Source organism: Rissa tridactyla, chromosome 8 (genome assembly GCF_028500815.1).
Source record: "Rissa tridactyla isolate bRisTri1 chromosome 8, bRisTri1.patW.cur.20221130, whole genome shotgun sequence".
Lineage (NCBI taxonomy): Eukaryota > Metazoa > Chordata > Aves > Charadriiformes > Laridae > Rissa > Rissa tridactyla.
Window position 1 is genome coordinate 34584748 of NC_071473.1, and position 21269 is coordinate 34606016.

A 21269-nucleotide genomic window follows, 5' to 3' on the forward strand; every position below is an offset into this window, starting at 1 on the left:
CAATGACATTATGTATGTGAATAATCAGCCCTATTTGCTGATATCTCTAGTACTGTAGGAAGACTTTTAAGTCCTAATCCTGCATTCCAAGTCTTCCTGGGGATAGGACAGGAGAGACCCGCTGCCAGTGCTGCTGTGAGATACAATTACAATGATGCAGGTGCAGAGAGCCCTAAAGGTACGTTATGAAGTGACAGACTAGATTTAGATGCTGGAGATACAGTACGCTTCCTGCTAAAATATTTCACTGTTTTTTAATGCAGTCAGTATGTGAGGAGTTCAGTAGCTTTCCCTTTTAGTGGTATAGACGTTCAGACCTCCGCTATAATAACACTGCTTGTTCTTTACTTGGGTGTCATCAAATGAATTGGAAACAGCGTAGATGAAAGCAGTTTTAAAGATCTCCCATTGCCAAATTTCTTAGGGCATAAAGGAGATCTCAGCTAAAGCTCCAGCTCTTACTCAAAGTCAACAAGACTCTGAATATCCAGTCTATCCTCCCAGTGCCTGGAAAAGGGCTGAACTTCCAATGGGCTGGTGGGGAGCTACTTGCTCAGAGCAATTTCTCTGTTGCTCCTGAGCCAGTCCTTCCCCACACGGCTATTTCCTGGAGATCACACTGTTGTAGGGACCCCTTTTCTGTGTCTTCATAATCACAACCTGCTGGGATGTTTTTAGAGCACACTGTCTACCTTCTACTGCTGCAACAGAGAATTCCACAGAGGTGCGTGAAAAGGTGTTCTGTTGAGAAAAGTGCTTTCAAGCAAGAAGTCAGCATAATTATAGGACAAACTAGCACTAGGCTGCTGCCTGTCAGCCAAGAGAATTATTGTTTGTGTCAGAGAGATGGAGTAAGGAAGGAGGGAAGTGGGTGGGAGATAACTGGAGGAGGTAATCTTGGTGACAACTTTGCCAAAAGAGTGTGTGTAGGAGGACAGTGGAGGAAGAGGAGAGTATGGAGGAAGATGCTATTGAACTGAAATAGAGGAAGAAGCCTCAAAAAAGGTTGATGGAACTTTGCAGAATTTAATGAAACAGGAACACTTAATCTCTTCTGTGGGTGCTAATGGGTAGTACCAGTCAGTACCTGGAGCCAGGTCAGGAGCTGATTGTGTACGGAGCCCCGTGGTATTTGGGAAAGGCTAACTGCAGCTAACAAGCACAAAGAATCACATCCATCGTAAATAAAGGAGTACTATGTGAGACTGTCAGTGCAGTTTGATGTTAGCCCTATGTGGTAGGGAGGTACTAGGCAATGAGATTTGTAGGAACATATCTAATAAAAGGGAGAAAAAGGCCTTTTCTGTAACAGGCTTCTGGGAGTAAACTGCAGGCAAAACATCATGGAAGAAACGTGAAAATAAGGCAAGTGATATTAATAATGCTAGGCAGCTTGTACTGTTCTGAAGTGCTGTGTTATGGTAAAAGTCAGGTGTTAAAGGCTGTGCAGGACCTGGGGAAACTGAAAAACTTTTAAATTTATTTACCATTACTTTGAAGTTATGATTCAACAATTGCTATCGGAGCAAAACCCATATACTGTGGCTTACAACTATTGAGTATAGCGTAAAAGGGGTATCTAGAATTAGACAAATACTCTGCAAGATACTTATGGTGCAGTATGATAAACTCACAGTATGGAAGCTTGCATTGTGTAGTCTCTAATTCTAGCTGACTAGAAAATATAACAAAGACTGCTTTACTCTGTGTATCAAACTGCATGTGTTTAGCCCTTGCTGACAGCTTAATCTTTTAGAAAATAAGGTAGGACTTCTAAGAAGGGACCATTTTAACCCAGACAGAAGGGCAGGGCTGCCACCTTACCTGAAAATATCTTGTTCCAGCTCACGAGTCCGTTGTTGGTCCTCCCAGTTCTGCTTTTGCATTTCTTCTTGCTCTTTTGGAGTGAGAGAACTAAGGCCATCCAAGAGCCACTTTTCTCGCAAGGCCTTTTTCTGATGGGGAAGAATACAGACAAGTAAGTGTACTTTAAAAGTTAAGCTATTTAATAATTTACTGTATTTATTTTGATGCCATAGGCATGATCCACATTCTTGTGCTGTATCTAGCATAAGGCAACATAATGTCAGTGAGTGCCACAGAAAGAGAAATACTAAAACACATTTGTGTTTTGAGATTGACTTTAAACCAAGCTCATTAAGAACAATGTCCCATTTTATTAGTCCAGTCAATAAACACAGAGAGGATGTCAGTTGTTACCTGTAACAGATTAGTATTTGTAAGTGGATCCAGTGGTGTGTTCGTCCTCAATAAAACAAAACAGTTGTATCAAAGTGCACATATTACAGACGCGTGCAAAAGGCCCCGGTCAGAAGCGCTATAGTTTTATTTCAATAGCCCTGATTTCTGGGCTCATGGCATTGCATAAATTCTGGGAGGGAGCATAAAAGGGGAAAAGTTCCTGTAAATAAACTTGTATGGGGGAAGAGATTTCTAGGGAGTTAGTGGAGTTTACAAGGAACTTGGGTGATTTTGGTAGTGAACTTGCATTTCATCTGTGGGGATGTGTGGAGTAAGCGTGGGACTGGAAAGGTGGAGCCTGGCTTGCTGCTGTCTGGTCAGTGTTTCAGCAGACCTGCTACGTATTTACAACTACTGGTGTAGGGGCAATCCACGACTTACGTATTTAGGTCCTGACCTGTTTAGTGCCTGTGGAGCGTTCTCTGTACAGTAGTGGCTTATAAATGGGTGTATTGCATGTGTACAGGTGAGTGGATCTCTCAGCTGTGTTTTCAGATTTTGAAAAATATGGCTCAATGCACTAATAGCTTCCTACAGCTGCTTTACAATATGAAAAAAAATAAATTAATGGAGATAAGTTCATATTTGCAGGCTAGATGTTGTAAACCATGCCAACTTTCTTGCACTCTTTTTACTCCCTTCAGTCTAGCTCAGGAATGTAAATCCAGTTGCTGCCTTGGAGAAGAAGTGGGAGTCAGGGCTCCTTACAAAAACAGCTTAACAGGGAAAAAAAAGCAAGCATATAAGGTTTTTTTTAATTAACCATGATTTTTCTGTTTGTAATTTAGATTCCTTGAGCTGTCTGATTTCCATGTTAGTTCCCCCCTCCTCCACCCATATAGTTTCAGTAATTGTAGGGCATAGATGAGACTAAATTGGATTTTGACTGCTGCTGCTCTGAGGCAGAGCTGTGCCCGGCACTGGTGAGAAGGCTGCATTAAGCTCAGTGCTGCTTGCAGCAGCTCCGTCCTGTGCGTTGAGTCACTTAAACTGTTGCTTCCTACAGTTTTCTGTTTACTGTATACTTTACTTGAGGTTATTACTGAGGGCAAACTGATGAAGGAGGATGCAAGTAGGGACCTGATTGCAGTTAAATGCAATTTTCAACTTGCTTGATGTGTGAAATACATGATGTGATAGAAACTGTGGCTAAAACCGGCTTGCTGGGAATTCTGTGGCACTCCACAGTACTGTACTTTTTTTACTTCACCGGAACATAGGAGCAATGTTTACAGTTGCCTTAGCCTTGCGGGACAGTAATCTCTCTCTCAGCACTGGATCCTAGGAAATCTGAAGGAAAGAAGGGCTGCTCAAGACTGATGTTCTGAGCCTTGACTCTGGCTGTAGGGTCATTTGGCAGCACCTCCTGGCAGTTGTGCCCTAGGCTCAAATGAAATGAATGCAGATTTTAATAGAATGGTTTTACCTGATCTGGTAGATGCCACGTAGGTTGGTGTTGGCACAATTCTTACTGACCACAAAATACTGTTTTCTCAAGTGGGAGGGGACACAGTTATCAATTCCCTTTCAATCAAGCTGTTAAGATTTTAATGATAAATAGGGCTTCTAGAAAAGTGAATTTTTAATCCTGGCTGGAACTGAATTAGTCTAGCATTGCTGTCTCCAAAAATAAATCTGTAATTCCTTGTGAGAATTACAGTGAGGCTGGCACTGTAGACCTCAGAAACCGATAACACCCATTGAAATCAACAAAAGCTTCATGTATGTATAGGGTTAGGCCCAAGAAAACAAAGTCCCTAAATACAGGCGTAACACAATAGCATTATTTTTGCCTTTTCCTAGAATAGTTTGCTGCTGCTCCCAACTAAATGCCATGTAATCGTTTTAATTTAATTGGCCACTTTTGAAAGAATGACACGTTGCGTAGTTTTGAAACAGCTTTTGAACAACAGAGAGTTTCAAGGCTGCTCCACTGAGGCATCAGAACAAGCCAGCGCAGGAGCTGCTGCTTTGGGGCTGTCGGGTTCTTTCTGCTGTCTAAGCATTTCCTTCCACTGCAAAGCGCCTCTAGCTCAGTACTAGGTTGTGTATGTGTTATAGCACTTGTATGAAAGCATGTTCATTTTGCATTAGGCTCGGTATGTTAAGGGAAAGGGATACATTGCAATGTGATAGGACCTTGGGAACAGCCAGAGTGCCGGAAAGCAATCGCTTTCTTTTGTAGTTCACGGTCACATCAGCAGTACTGTGACAATATCCTGCAAATTCTGTAAATAATGGCCTACGCATGCTCCATGTATAACTCCACTGTAATCCTTAATGTGGCTAGACTAACATGGCAAGATCCATCCTGAAAGGCACAGATGTTTTGCGTTTGTGGGTCTTGCTCTCCCAGTGGTATGGCAGTTCACCTTATGTTGGGGGGGCGTAAATAATTTTCACAGTTTTCACAGAAGATGTAGTTAAACACCGTTAACGCCTGGAAAAAGCAGGTGTGTGACCAGCACTACAAGGTAGCACTAATGGAGTTCAGGCATGTCAGAAGCCAAAAATTTAATAAGCTAAATCAGAAAAGCGCTTGAAAAGTACATGCAAATCAGTGCTGACTACGCTTTTTGAGCAACTGTGGTCATTTCCCTTGTTGCCTCAGCGAGAAGGATTCCAAGTAGGAGGAAGACTTAGTTGTTAGACGAAATTTCCCTTGTACCCTCACTAGCGGCCCCCATCACCCCTTGCAGTTCTGTGAAGCCCTGACAACACAGATGTCTGTATTTGCTTGTGTGTCCTCTACTTCACGTGATAGAGGTGCACGTGTAGGGAGTAAATATTCCTTCTCCAGTATGGTTGTACCGGATAACTAAGACCTCTTATGACACCTCATATGTCTCTTCCTAGTAAGAAGTTAGCTTGGGGACAGCAAAGAAAGTCATTGGGAAGCTGGAGCAAAGATTCCTATTTACAAAAAGGAAGTTTAAAACAAAACAAACAACCAAAAACAACCAAAAAACCCCCACAAAACAAAGCAACAACCTTTTAATAAACCTGTTGCTAAGGGTTATAAATAGGAATGAAGGACAAAATGAGGAACAGGATAGCGATATCCAGCTACCAGGAACAGCTATATGACAGTGAGATTTACTAACCTGCAATAGTTTCCTAAGGGACAGGTGCGAGTAATGTTGAATAGGTCATGGAGCTCTAGATTTCACCATGCACAACCAGTGGGAGTATAAATGAGTGAAATCAAACTGACTCGCTAGGGAAATGAGCTGTCAATAAAATTTACCAGAGTGCCTAAACATTTCAGAAGTCTAAATCTGGTTTAAAGCGATTCTGCGCTCGATTCTTGTGGTGTTTGATTCCATTGAAATACCTGAATTAGTCTGAAGCATAAACATTTGTGAAAGGACAAGGCTCCTAGGGCATCAAGCAGAGGATGTTCATATAGTAATGTTGCATCTGATATTAGGTGTCTTAGTACTCAGTTGGAAAAAGTAGTCTCTGTTTTGCATGCTCTAAATAGCTAATGATATGTATGTACTTATACACCATACACATCTATAAAATGGATGCTTGATCCCTTTTTCCCAAGTGAATATTTCCTCTACAGGTCCTTGATTTGCCTCACATGCAATATGGCCAATTTTAATTTAATACCTTTTCTGTATGATACCTGTATGATTTTTCATAGAACAGGCAAACAAATGACATCCTTTGTCCTCTTCAAAAGGAAGAGCATTTCAGTAATATTTTTCAAGGAGTGTTTTAGCTTCTGTAAAATTCTGTAAAACACCTTCAGAATAAGTCCAAGGTAGCTTTTTGTTTTCTTAACTTTTTAACTCCATTGTACCTATTAATGTTAGCTGAAGGCATGTACTAAATCTGTAGGGAAACTGCCCTAGGACTCTGCACCCAGCAGTAGTGAGGATTAGCTGGTTGTCTAGACCAGATCAGTTTATCCTTCTTAAAAGAAGGGCAAAAGAGTCATTCTGAATTTATAGGCATGGAAACTTGAAACAAAGTGCAGGACTCCATGTAACTGTGTACTAAGAGGACGACAGTCACATGTTTGCTGCTCATTAGTTACAGGACTTGGAAAAGATATTCCCCTCTCTTTTAGGCAAGACATTACACAATTGGTCAAGCCTGTCCTTATGGTCACTGCCTTCCAATAAATCCTCAGCACAGATGACTCTTGCGTTGGCTTGCATGGCCTGGTGAACTAGTTTATCACAACTTCTCATTTTTTTGGCTTGACACAAAAGAAGAGGGTAGATGAAACCCAGAATCAGGTGTCTATTTTGAAGAAGAGTCTGTTTTAAATATGCTTCTCAAGGAGACACACCATGTTCCTGGTATTGCATTAAACATATCTTTCTGAAACTGTTTACCCACTCACAAAATTAAAAGGGTATGTAAAATACCAAGTCTTGCATATTTCTAGAGGCACAGATTCTGCCTCATCTCCCTACATGACACGTACTGTCAAATTGCAATAGACATGTAAAGAATGGTGATGTTGGGTAGAAATCGCTACAATTTCAAGTGTCTGCAGAGCTGGATACTTTGGTTTCTTAGTAATTTGGATTTTGTAATCCTGAGTTTAGCAAACCACATTTCAGGACAATATTTGCAGCACTTCTGTGTTTGAGTTTTGTTTGTTTTTTAGTATACAAAAAACCAGCATTATTTTACCAAAGAGTCATTAAACAAGCTGACAAAGGCTATAGCCAAATAAAAATCGGCTGCTTTTTTTTCCAGTAAAAAGTGCAATTAGACCTCATGATTGTGCTGCACCCTGTACCAAGTGAGGTTGCTGTAGTGGAATTAAGGAGTGCACACACCCAGTCTGAAATGTGAGGCTTAATTTTCAGCTGTGAGTTATTCCTGGTTATGATCTCATTTTATGCCATGGAAGAGATCAAATAACATTAGCTCCTGAGTGTAATTTTTTTCAAAGGGTGATGCTTATTAAAGTTAAATGGAGTCCTGGCAAGACTCCAAAAAGCAGTGAAAATTTGACAGTAAAAGCATGACTTAAATGCATGAAGATTTGCATTCCAAAATCCCAAACCTTTATTCATGCTGAATGACTTGAGGCTATCTTTAGTTACATAAATCCAGCACTTTACTTACCTTTAAATGTTGGTGTTTCATTTTTTCCTCTTCCACTTTTAGACGTTTCTGCGTAATTTCTTCTTGCAGTTTTCTTTTGTCCTACAAATTAAGAGAACAATAAAACACTTTTTAGAGAAATTACTTGTTGCTAAAAAAAAAAGATGTTTACGTGGCGTTCGGTAGGGTGAAATCAATCTATGCAAATAAAGCCTTATTTTAAAGCTTATATGGTGCTCAGGCAACGCACAATTCTTAGCAGCAACAGCTCCTGTGTCCTATGCAGGTATGGTTGCCATTACTCTTTCTCTGAAGTGCGTTTAAACATGTTAATGACCACAAAGCACGGATGATCCAAATTAAAAGTAATTTACTGTTGGAAAGGGTGGGAGAAGAAAACAGGAAGAAATAACATTTGAGCACAATTGTACATGCAAAATGAGGTGAGAAATGGGCCCTGACCAAAATTCCTAAGCAGCCCACACATCGTTTAGGAGAGGAAAGAGTCTGCATGGCCTGCACTGTGCAGCTGTAATACATCACTCAACGAAACGGGCTGTTCGGTGAATCCGGTAGTGAGCTTATGTATCTTGTAGCTAATAGCTGAAATAAACAGGAATAAACAAAGACTTAGAAATTTATTTAATTAGTTAAATAGTGATAAAGATGAAAACAGAGAAATGACGTAACCTTCATATATGTTGTTGTTACCTCTCAATTAAAAAAAAAATAATTTTTTTTGTCTGTGTAAAGGCTGTTTTCATTGTTGCTGGACTTTAGAAGGAAAAACCTCAAGTAGTACTGACCTATCATAGTGCCACCTTCATCCTTTTTGCTACAGATTATAGAAAAAAGGAAATGGGTGAACAGTCCCTGAATGCTGGCAACACTCAAGTCTCTTGTGTATTTGGACAGCTGCTGTCATGTGGAGTATCCTTGTGGCTGCTCTATATGAGGCCAAACACTGATGTAGTACTTTGTGTCCTCAGCAGCCAGTGGGAAAGAAATCATGCCAAAGGGAACTAACTTTTACAAGCTGTATTAACAGACTATTCTCTTGGTCAGCCTTAATGCTATAAAATCCTGTTATTGGATACGGCAACTTTTGCACTTTTTTCTTGGTATGTTTTAGGAAACTAAATTAAATCACCTGTTGTCCTGTGTAGAAATGTTTGCTGACTGGCAGCCAACCCCTCTTTTCTTTCAATTAGAACAGATTACTGATAGGGTTGTTTTTTGTTTTTGTTTTTTTTTTTAACAGAGTCTGTTTTCAGACAAGGATGGTTTAGGAAGGAGTTACGTTCTTCACAAACACAGGAAGACTTGCCCTTTCAGCCCACTTGAGGAACCAGCTGTGCTTAAGGAGGGCATAAGGCTGGGAGTTGTTCACTGTTTCCCCAGGATCTGGGATTTGGAAACAGGAAGAGCCGTAGTGTTCTTGGCTGAATCATTTCACTGTTACTGGAAATTAGAAATTAGCAGTGGGGCCACAGGCTATAGGGACACTTTGTTGAAGGATGGGAAGTAGAAGAAACCACCTAGTCTTGTGGAGATGGAGGGCAGGACTACAGGCAGGCCAAGCGCAAGTGATGGTGTGCTGGGGTTTAGTAGGTGAACGAGTGTCAGTGATTTCTGTCTTGCAGTAGCCATCTATAACCACCATCTGTACTTTACAGTTTTTCCTTGATGGTGTTAGTCTGCCTTTTTAATACACCAAAGAGAACAGGTAGGGATCTTGCCTCAAGATATGTGCTACCTTCAACTCTGTAGTGCTTTTGATTTGAAATGCTCTTTAATTCAGTTAACAAGGCTACTGATTTAGGATCACTATAACAGGTAACTTTTCTGCAGTGTCCCTTTTAAGAGATTTTATCCAAGAGGTGCTACGCTGGATTTTACTCAGCCAGTGCTGATTTTGAAGACACAGCATCTGGTCTCTGACCTTTGCACCTTTCCCTAATTAGGAAATATTCCTGATCTCATTGTATAAATGGCCTTTGAATAACCCATCATAAGGTGAGCAAAGTGTGACAAGAGCTTGTGTTTACAGACTGTTACAATTCTTAAGGAAACTGCTTTTTCTCTTTAATACAGTTCTGGATAAGTTCTTAGAGAATGAACTTTTACTTGGTTTATACTATTAAAAATATTCTAAGTCAACTTAAATATTTTTTTATACCGCTGGAGATGTGTACTAGGAGTTTGGGCAGTCTGAAATGAGAACTGGTACACAAAAATAGTGTGCAGAAAGAAATCAGAGCGTAAAAGCACAAATGACTGCATTTTAAATTAACTGTGTAATAAGGAACCTGTTCAGTAATGCAGCTTTTGCCTGGTTGTTCTGCTAGAGGTCTATGTTTCTTTTGCATCCCGTATTTTTTCTCTTAAAGTTTTCTACTCATATCCTTTGGTGTTGCAGCATGCTTTAATTTCACTGGTGGTAATAAACATCCATTATACAATTATACAGCCTAAACAGGTTGAAATAGATTGTCTTTTATATAGTTAGTCAAAGAAAGCTGAAGGTCTAATGCCAGAAGCTAAATTCAAGGAAAGTGTATGAGGAACCTTTTTGAACCTTGTGTTGTCAGAATACTTTTTAAAACCTGTTAGGACTCTTCCTGCAGTGTATTCTGCTATGCTTTGCCTGCAAACAGTGTCTTGCTCTACAAAGCTTTGACTATACATGTAATGGAATACATGTTTATTCCTAGATAGCTGAGATCCATGCTTCTACTAAACTTCGTACTCTGCCCCTGTAGATAATCAGGTTGCTGGCAGAAGTCCTCTAATCCTCTCTTACTATGCTCTTGTTAAGGTAGGCAAGACTTGCTTTTTATGAAACAGCACCTTCATCCCTTCCTCTCTGTTGTGCATCAATGCAAGATGAGACTTGAGCCTTTGTCCTAATTTTCAGTCCTGTTGAAACATAGGAATCTTTCCTGACTTTTGAGCATTTAAAATAAATGTGTTCTAAACTGGATCTATCTGAAAGGAAGGGAAATGCATCTGTGGAGCAATATCTTGCTAGGTATCTTGTGTACCAAGTCCATTAGTTTAAGCCAGTGTTCCACAGTGGTCTGCTTGGTCCCATGGCAGATGGCATGTACTGTCAAGGCCAAAGCAGCAGCTAATGTTTTAGCTGATGCATTTTTGTTTTCATATAATTTTCCAGAGGTAAGGCTTGGCTGTTGACGGGTCTTATCTGGAGGTATGGACACTTGAGTCTGACAGCATAAAACTGCAGAAATGTCATAATTCCAATCTTTAATCATAATTCAAATCTTGTATCACTTTTGTTTTCCCATAGAATGGAGGATTTGATGAGAAAGGATTAAGCCTAAGGTTCCTCTTTGACTGTTTTATCTCAATGTTTTCCACAACAAACACTAAAGCTTTTGTATGTTAAGATACAACAGTCTAACAAAATTGGATGCGTTTTATTTTTTACTTGTTGTATTCTATATACAGCAGCAGCAGGTGGAAGCTACATTACAGATGAAGACAGTTCCTTTTCAGAGCTGTGGGAGCATCGAAACCTTAAAATAATAATAATAATAACAGTAGGGGTTTCCTTTTTACTTTGCTACATAGAGAAGATCTGAAAAAGGATTTGAAAACCCCTAGTGGCTGTGTAAGGGCTAGATGCTGTAAAGGAGCCACGTATTTAACAACAGAAACCAATCAAATTTTAGTGCAAGTGTAGTTGTTTGCTGCTTTGAATGCCCCTTGCCATCCTCTGTTAGATCCTTTGCAACATAGATTTTGTAGGTAGCACTTGAAATTTCCAAGTGTGTTGCTTGAGACAAACCTTCCTAAAGCCACTGAGTAACTCGCAATTGTAATCGTAAACGTATTGTTTTCTTAGACAACTTGTATTTCAGATTTTTAAACCTGATAATAACATCATCTTATTTAGGCTCCTTCATTTCTGCAGTGCATTATAACAAATAAACTGAGTGTTTCAATTAAATGCTCTCAATTGATGAAAGTGATGAAAGTAGAGAGCAAATAGTTCCTTTACACAGCAAATGTAGTAAATGAAGTCATGGCCAGAACCCAGGTATGATTTCCCATTTCCTGTAATGCAAGACGCTGCAAGCTGTCACAGTTTCTTAATAAAAATAAGTCTCCAGTATTTGCCTGGGGCAAAGACGCAGGCAGGGGACGCTAACCCTGGTGCGTTCATAGGAGTCCTCATCAGGCAAGCCCCATTCCTCCTGCCAGGTACCAGGAAGCATAAACCATCACAAGGCCTGGGCTTCCCTGGAGCACCGAAACATTTCTTATCGTTTGAGCCCACATGCTAGAGACAAAGTCCAGGTTATGCGACTGGTTGAAACGCCATTACAGTTAAACAAACAATTGTGCTCTAAACCCTCTAAAACATTCCAAATTACCTTATTGTGGGCTTGATCAGGTCTCAAGTAAATATGATTAATGGGTCTGTTGGATTTTATCAAGTGTCATAATTAAAACCCAACCAAATTAAAAACCAACCCATTCAACTCCCATATATTTCCAGTTACGCCTTCTCACATTTATTTTGGTTCCAATAAGGTATTTTTTAACTCTGCTCACCATTTATTTAGTCAGTAGTGTTTGTTTCACAACTAATCTATCACGCTAAGTGTGACAAACACCTTTGTTCCCATTATTTGCTTTTAAAGATTGTCTGTGACAGTGGGTGATCCTTTTGCAGTTTTCCTTTCATCCCAAAGAGCCAAATTTTGTTTCAGTTTAATTCTGTTGTTACTGAATAGGTTTCAGTGGAGATCAAATCAGAGGAGAGTTTGGATTCATCCTTTTTTGTTACATCAGGTTATATTCCTTTAAAAATAACTCGGTAGTTCCTTTAAAACACAATAAATCTTTTGAATCAGATTTCCCTTTAGAAGAGAAACTGAAAATGTTTTCTAACATCTTCAGCATAAACTTCATGGAGTCTTTTTTTTTTTTTTTTTTTCTTTTCCTCTGAAAACCGACAGGTAGGAATTTGCTTAATCCAACCTTGTTCTCTTTCACTTTTCAGACAGCAGTACTTATGATAGATCATCAATAATTCAGAAACTGTATTTAATTCCACAATGCAAACTCCAAAATCTTTTATATCTCAGTTTTGTTGTGAAATGGGAAAATTGATTTGTTCTGGAATTCTCTAGCTGTCTTTTGACCTGCTGTCCTTCAGGCAAACATTCAGCTGTGATGATAGTAATATGTATTTTAGACTGTCCAGTAGTGACTTGCACACATACTTTCATTGCTTTGAATTTAATTTGAAAGTGAAATACCACCCATAATAAAGTCAGTACAGGCAACTTTGCTGTCTTAAAACAATAGCTTATAAACCAGAATTAAAAAGTAACAATTTCAAGCAGACGTAAGTCTCTCTATTTTTTTTGTCCTGGGATAAATAATTCTTCAGAAAATACAGAGTAGTTCATTAACACAATACTGCTTCTAAGCCTTTTTTAGACATATTTTTTTTTTCATAGCGAATTATAAAGCACTTACTGTTATGGCCTGGAATCTTTCTTTCAGCAATTCGGCTTCCTCCATTCTAGAAATCAAACACAGACAAGTAGTGAAGGAAAACAGAATGAAACCATAAGCAAAAAGCCTCCTGGTGGGGCTACAAAAAAAAAAAAAAAAAGCTGAGGTGATTTGATCCAATTCCAGAGCAGAGAGAAGGCAGAGTTTTTGACTTGTCAGGAGAGTCCCCGAACAGATGAGCAGATCACCCCAGCCAGACACATGTAATGAGGGTGTGTAGAGGAGGCAGACGTGGAGGGTGCTGGCATGAGCTGACTGACAAGTTGGAACAGAGGAGCACAAGCCCTTTTCCTTCAGAAGCTGCCAACTCTTTGTTTTAATGTGCTCAGTTAGCGTGCCATTGCTTCTTTAACTGTTAAATGCCCAAACCAAAATCTTCCAGGACCATGGTAGAAGTAAACTTTTAGTGTGTTACTATTTCTCTTTCTTCCCTTTGTGTATGCTTCCGTTGATAATCTGATATGTTGAACTTATTCAATATTCCTGTTTCTTTTGAAATTTATTTCACCTGTGTATTTTGACCTGTTGTAATGTTAGCGCTGTAGATGGCATGTTTTTGGTTTTTTTTTTTTTTTTGAAGATGTCCGTTTAAATTTAGTTTCCTAGATGAAATCTTTAGAGAAGCAGTATTCATAGCTGGAAGAATGTTTTAGAACTGCTAACCTAAAGTAAAATAAACTTTAACGATCAGGTCTGTCATTGAATGCAAGTGTTAATCTGTGCAATTACTGGTCAGCACCTAGGACTCAGGGGAAGCTTTGTCTAAGTAAGGATTTCAGGATCATCATTTCAGTGTTACCAAGATGCGTCTAAAATGTCAGTGGCTCTCACGCTGGATTTCCATTCAGCTGACTTGAAGGGTTTTTTGCTGCGGACTTCTGCTGAAAACAGCATTATGCTCCTTAAGGGATGGCGTACATTTTGACCTTTCCAATTACACGAGCGGGAGTCAGCCTTCCAAAATCAATCTAGGAAACTTGCAAAACAAGTGGAACTGCCTCTTGTAAAATCCACTTATGGAAAAAATTCTAAGCAAGATAAAGCTGAATTCAAACCGTATAAAGATGTAATGTGAATCTAGAATCCCTTTGTTATGCTCAGTACCGTGTAACTTAAGTCTTTGTAAGGACACCAACGTGAGAGTCAGTCAGCATGTTTAGGTTTTTTCCTGTTAATTCATTTAGATGACTAAACTCGGCACGATTTGGTGAGGGGCTTTTACTTCACATGTCAGTACAGTGACCTGAATCTTGGTGGCAAATCAGGCTCATTACTCGCAAACTCTAAGATGTTACAGAATTGAACACCTGATGGTGAAGTTACATCCTCGTAATCCAATATGAATCAATATTTAATTTCAATTTCCACCTTTCTAGTCTATCATCACTCACCCCTGTACCCAAGCAGACTATCCCCTTTCACACTGGGATTAAGGATGCATTAATATTTTGTTTACACTGTGATCCACCCTGAAGTTTTGTTCAAACTTGCAAAGACCCCATGTTTTATTCTCCAGTGAAGATTATTATTTTTTAAAAAAATATTAATATATGCCTCATTTGGTCAACACCTGAAATTAAAAAAAATTACCACATAAAAGCAAATGTGAAGTTCAAAGGGAAGTGTACTGAGGTATATCAAGAGACAGATTACATGGGAATTTAAATGTATTCAGTTTACGGATTTGAGAATAAATTCAATCACCCCACTGAACTAAACATATTCTTGCTGCAGAAGCCAATAGAGAGACAGTCTTTCTGTTTAATCTTGCCTAAATTAGTATAGCCTGCCTTATTTTGAAAAACAAGCCAAACTTATTTCATCTTTGTCTTCTGTGAAGTTCATCTTAAAATTTAAGTGTGTATGCGGACTTCAAAATGTTTAAGAATATTTAAAGCAGTAAATGATTACATCAGAAATAAGGAAGTCTGTTTTGGGTCAGAATCTGTACTCTGCTATAAATAAGACTCCATTCTCAACGGGTGCAGAAATGAGATCAATATTTCAAATTAGAATCAATGGGATTGCATTGCTTTAAATTTTTGTGATCTAAAATATTTTCCTACATTTATGCTCCAAAATTATTTAAATGCTTTTAAAAACCTTACTTGTGGAAGATATAAATTTACAGACCAGAAAAAGTATGTCTTTCCCTAGTCTAAACTCCCAGATTTTGAAGTAACCTGAAGATAGTTTCTAAAATGTTTCTTACCTTTTGATGTGACCATTATTAAGAAAGTATTTAAAGTCCACTTTAAACATTTTAAATTGTTTAAATCATATATATCCTCTTGCTAGGCAGGATTTGTTGTTCAGTCAATAGGTTGTTTTCCAGTTATCTTAATCCTATTCTAAATGGGATTTATGTGCAAGAGAAGAAATGGACCAGCTGTCATTTTGTCTGCCCCTTAAGCCTGCTTCACCAACCGGAGTGTCCACCGTGTTATAGGTTAGAACAGTGAATCTGAACAGCTGTGTCTTCAGTCCACAGGATTCTGGGAACAAGGTTTTTCAGAACTTGCCTGCCAAAAATATATCCAGAGGAAAACTATCTACCTATCCTGCAAGTTTAAGCAAAAAAAAAAAAAAAAAAAAAAAGAGAGAGAGAGATGTGTTAGCCTGTGTTTCTGTAACTGGCAACTGTGTATTTTTCTTCTGGTAGCACAGATTTTCTGAGTTATGCAGAAAATGTTTGTTGTACCACATGATGAGTCATACAGGTTGGGTTTTTTTTTTTTTTGCTTCACTTCTTCCTTTGTTCATTTCCATTTTGCTTTGGGTACCTAATGTAGGAGTAATAATGAGAATTTAAAGCACAAGGTGAAACAGTTGCGTTATGAAGTCTTAAAGAAAAATGGGTGGGAATTTAGACAAATGCAATATCCTGAACCAAAATCTAGAGGAGGGACCACAGAAGCACCTTCACAACTGGAAATGCAAGTTCCCTTGTCCATTTCTTAAGCAACGTTTGAGTACTGGCGTAGAGAAATCCTGTTGCTTCAGAACTTCAGCGACTGTCCCTGGCCACACTCTACAAACAACACTGTCCTCAGTTCTCCTCTTACACGTTGCACTGGAATTTCTTTTGAAACAAATCATTAACCTAAGGTAATACACATACAGTGAGTTATAGATTATTGTAGTAGCAAACAATTGCTTCTAAGAAGAAACATCTCATTAAAGGTAAGGAGCAAGAAGCTTTCACTTTCTGAAAAAGTGAGTTTGATGTGAATGGAGTTGATCAGATTGTTATCAGTTGAAAAGATAGCCTGTGCTTTCTGGAAAGAGCAGTTACTGAGTTCCTGAATCACCATTTGTGCATCTTAACTAGTCTGATTTTTTTTTTTTTTTTTTGCTTCATGATGAGCTGCTTTCTGTAGCTGTGAAATGGGAAAAGGGCGTTTTGGACTTGGTATCAAAATGGATTTTATAGTTTTACAGTGAGTGAACATACTGCCACTATGCATCTGTCTGCATGTAGCCTTGAATCTCTGACAGCAGAGGAACGGAGAGGAGATAAATTTTATTGAAGGTCCCTCATTGAAAACGTCTACTGCAGTGTCCTGTCAATTGACCCAAAGATCTGGTGTCTGGGATGCCTCAGCTGGTTGAGAAATAGTCTCTTCTCCAGCTAGAATAAAGATTTTTGCATTTTAAAGGTGAAAAATAAGCCAACAAGAAATAGAAATTTGAAGATCTAAAAACTTCTATTTATTCCAGATGAAATACATACAGTAGACAACTAAAGCCTTTGGGCAGTTGGTCCCAAATTATTTTTTAGAGAGAATTTCTCTTTAGCTGTATGTTATTTCCCAAAAGAAACAAGGTTTGTTTCTCGCTCAAAGGTTGGTTTTGAAGGCTGTTTCCACCATTAGTCTGCAAAGTACTTCCAGCTGTTTCAGTCAACAGTGCATTAATGGTGCATAATAAGCAGCAAACAGCTTTTGTCTAGGATACATCCAGCTACGCCCCCCTTTCTGGGGGTCATCATGGTACTATTTTTTTTTTTTTGGCTAAGAAGTTTAAGACAGTTACAATTGTCAGTGATGGAAAACTTAGCCCTCAGTAAATAAAAGCCTTGAAGTCCAGAGAAAGAATGCTAGCCACGAGCAGCACCCGTCACATTAAGTTTGTTTTACTTTAACCTGACTTCTTTCATAATATAAATAACATGTTTTTATGTATCCATCAAGACATAAATTCCAAGCTAAACTGGAAGGTGTTTAGTGAAAAATGTGTGTCTTAATAACGAGGAAAAAAGCTTTAAAGTGAGGATAATCTGGAGAGATGAAGTTAAAAACTATTCCCAGAATATAATTTTATATACATTAATGTGTGTAAATAAGTATATATATATTATATTTAAAAAATAATTATTAGTAATTAGTATATATATTACATATCTTTATGGATTCTTGTAGATGTTTAAATATTGCATCTAGGGGTATGTGTAACTACCAGACTAGTTGTGTGTAGTATGTCTATGGAAGACTTTCTCATTGCTTGTTTTCCTTCTGTGGCTCATGCATCTATAGCTTTTTAACCTCTCAGTTTCTGTTGGTCACTAAACATTTAATCTAATGACCTGTTTAGGACATCAGGTCCTAAAGAAGCTCTTGTCTCTTGATCATCTTTGTAGCCCTCCACTGGACTCTCTCCCGTAGTTTCTTGCCTTTTTTGAGCTGGAGCGCCCAGAACTGGACACAGTACTCCAGATGGTGGTCTCACCAGGGCAGAGTAGAGGGGGAGGATGACCTCCCTTGGCTGCTGGCCACACTCTTTTTAATGGACCCCAGGATGCTATTGGCCTTCTTGGCCACAAGGGCACCTTGCTGGCTCATGGCCAACTTGCCCACCAGGACTCCCAGGTCCCTCTCTGCAGAGCTGCTTCCCAGCAGGTCAACCCCTAACCTGTACTGGTGCATGGGGTTATTCCTCCCTAGGTGCAGGACCCTGCACTTGCCCTTGTGGAACTTCATTAGGTTACTCTCTGCCCAGCTCTGCAGCCTGTCCAGGTCTTGCTGAATGGCTGCACAGCCTCCTGGTGTGTCAGCCACTGCCTCCCGGTTTTGTGTCACCAGCAAACTTGCCGAGGGTACACTCTGTCCCCTCATCCAGGTCAGTGATGGATACGTTGAACAAGACCAGACTCAGCACTGACCCCTGGGAAACGCCACTAGCTACAGGCCTCCAACTAGACTCTGTGTCGCTGATCACAACCCTCTGAGCTCTGCTGTTCAGCCAGTTCTCAATCCACCTCACTGGCCACTCATCTAACCCACACTTCCTAAGCTTACTTGTGAGGATGTTATGGGAGACAGTGTCAAAAGCCTTGCTAAAGTTGAGGTAGACAATGTCTACTGCTTTCTTTAATACTTTAGTCAGTATTATCCAGTATGCTTAAAGATGTGTCATAAATTGGGGGGAGGTAGGAGAGAAAAAAAGCCTCATGTCCCTCCATCAAATTATACAGTATTAGAAATTATTAAAAAGTACATACATTTTTAGGATCTTAGAGGAAGTTCATAACAAAACCTCTGCCAGCTCTCAGGAGGGAATAACATTTTACCTTGAAGGCCAGTTTTGGAGAGTTAATTCTCTACTAGGCAGGTCTTTCAAGATAATTAATTTCTTGGGTCCTCTCACTGAAGGAAAACAGTATATGAGTATATTAGTTTTACGAAGCTAAATTCTACCTTCTTAACTTGTTTGAATAGACACACGCCCTGAATCTCTGGGAGGAAAAGCCTGGAACTATTGTGTTTCTGTTGGTACAACTCCCTTCCTGTTGCTATTCATAACTATGAATATATTAAGTCTTTAAACTAAAGAAACAGTTGTTGGTCATTGTCGTCAATTGGTTTTAAAACATTGATTATTTTAATCATATTTTACAATAAATCTGCTTGTCTGATATCTTTCAATATTATAGAGAAGTCTTATAGTACAGCGCAGGCTCCGCCGTCTCTTGCATGGTAGGCGTGTATGTTTTGTGCACAGCGGAGCATAGCTATAAATGCTGTTGTGCTAAATACAGATCACCTTGTCTCTATTTTCTAATATTGCACAGTGACCTTTATCAATGTCTATTGATTGTTTTTTAATCAGTTAAACCTGGTTTTTGTAGCCTCTTTCATGTTCCCATACACTTGTCAATTATTGGCCTTGTGTATTTTGGAAATGTTTTATGAAAGTCTGCACATGAGAAGTTTTCCAAAGCAGCTTTAACAAACCCTGTCTCTCATTTAAAAGTCACGCTTCAATGAATAGTTTTAGTGTAATTACTGTGGTGATATTAAATGTGAGATTCTTAACAGAATATGTTCAGGTGCCTAGATAAGTGATAGGATTTTGTTTTGTTTGGTTTTTTTGATTTATTTTTTTTTTAAAATGTAAACTGAAATAAGTAAAACCACAAAGAGTCTGTAACAATCAGGATGAGAGCCTTAAACACGTTGTGGAATGCATTGCTTGCAACCCAGCATTTTCCAACTGCTGCAGACACACACTTCTAAGAATAGTGCAGAGTTTTAAATTCTCCCCAGCCAACTGCGTGGGGAATTTTTAGCAGTGCTCTGACAACCAGCTTTAGTTGTTGTGTAGTTTGATTATGTTTCATTAAGCGAAACCAAATACCCCATAACCAGGGCCAAATACCCCGGGGAAAGTAACAAAACCCACATGGGGACTGTGCTGTCCATAGTAAGGTAAACTGCATGACATATGCTTCTGACTCTTGTTTTTTGATGCTCTCTCAGAACACAGAGAGAACAATAGTGGTGTTTGGCCTCAGTCTGTTTGTAGAGCAATGTTAGGGCCTTGCAGACATATTCTTGTGAAGTTTTAGTGCCAGGTGGGGTTTCTGTGAGTACAAGTGCTGCTGGTGGAAGCCTTGAAAGTATAGATGATTTGGTCTAGAGGACAGAGCAGAGGTAGGAATTCCTTAGGAGAATTAGAATCTTTCTTCTAGAGCTGGGGGCAGGGGTGCAGAAGAGGCAGGGCCAAGACTGGAGTGATGAAGCCATTTGGCAAGTTCCTCTAATCACCAACCTCTTGTTTACAGGCTGAAGAATGGAAACTGTGTAGGTTACATCAGTTGTTTCCTATCTCCTGAGGCGTGGGCAGAGCCCTCTCCCTGCTCACCTGGGAAGCTGCTTAACTTGCCTGTGCCTATAGCACTGGCTACCCTGAGCGCTGGAGCTCAGGTGTTCTGCAAGATGGGATGAGCCTTATCTGATAGCTCTCAGCAGAGCAAAGAGGAATTACTGCTTTCTCCACCCACGCTTCCAGCCACATTTTCCAGCCACTTTCCTTCCTCTGACTACTCTGTGAACCAGCTGAATTTGCTAACCTGTCAGGAAAGTAATTTAAAAAAAAAACAACCAAGCCCAAAGGAAACCTAAACCCCCAAATCCATGAGTGTTCGCTAAGCCAGCAAGCTGAATGGGCTCAATGGGAGAGGACAGAAGCAGAGTAGTATTAGGGAGTAAGAAGAAGTGGGATTCTGGCTGGGAGATGTGCAGTGAGAGACGATGGAGGAAATGTGACTCTAGATGTTGCTAGATGAACTCAAGCCACCTTGCAGGCCTCAGGCTTACCTTACCAGAGTGGTCCAGGGACCGTCAGAGACCTTACACTGATGTGTATAATAAGCACGTATGCTTAGCTGTTTGTCTGAAACTTGAAACTGTTGTGAAAACATGATGACTTCAGACTCTGGCAATCCTTCCTGTGCTTCCAGATACTTGGTATCCTGCGCTGTGGGTGAGCAAAAAATATCCCACATACTATTTGTTTTGCGTAAGCCTTTCCAAGTATTAATGGAAAAAAAATACACGTGGTAAGATTATGTAAAACTTTATTGTTAGCAGAGCTGATAAGAATATTTATGGCCGATAACACTTGTTGCAAATACAGGCCTATTTTCCTCAGTGAAGACCTATTTTTTTGCTGAGGAGTTTGTTATTTGGAAGCAGTGTCTGAGAAAAACTCTCAACTTGTCAGTCATTCAAACTGTTAACTTCAGCTGTCCCCTGTTCGTTTGCAGTGCCGGGTAGGTCATCTGAATAACATGGGGACTCTGACCGAACGGCTGACGCCTGCTGCATGGAGCGCCGAGCGATGTGGCGCAAGCAGCTGAAGCTGAATAGTCATCCGGATGCCTGCGAGAGTATGTCACCAACTTATGTTTTCCAGCAGATTCAAATATTTCACTTCTGCTTCTCATAGCACCGTATACTTACTTAACCCCTTACCTTAGAGCGGTGATTATTAACTAGGAGAAAAAAAACTTGGTCTAATACGGTTTCCTTTATTTTTCTTGTAAGATTTGTTTTGTCAAGGTTTCAGACCTGTTTCATAGCTACATTTTCTTACTA

At 39.5% G+C, this 21269-nt stretch overlaps 1 protein-coding gene across 1 annotated transcript in view; it reads right to left on the reverse strand.

The window, feature by feature from the left end:
* The window catches only part of PALMD (palmdelphin), a 55708-nt gene that overhangs the window by 15411 nt on the left and 19028 nt on the right, over positions 1-21269 (reverse strand). The window contains exons 2-4 of the mRNA XM_054211275.1: positions 12853-12898; positions 7360-7440; positions 1825-1955 (exon numbers count right to left, since the gene is read on the reverse strand). Coding sequence (XP_054067250.1) covers positions 1825-1955; positions 7360-7440; positions 12853-12898 — 258 coding nt within the window. The remainder of the gene's footprint in view (positions 1-1824; positions 1956-7359; positions 7441-12852; positions 12899-21269) is intronic.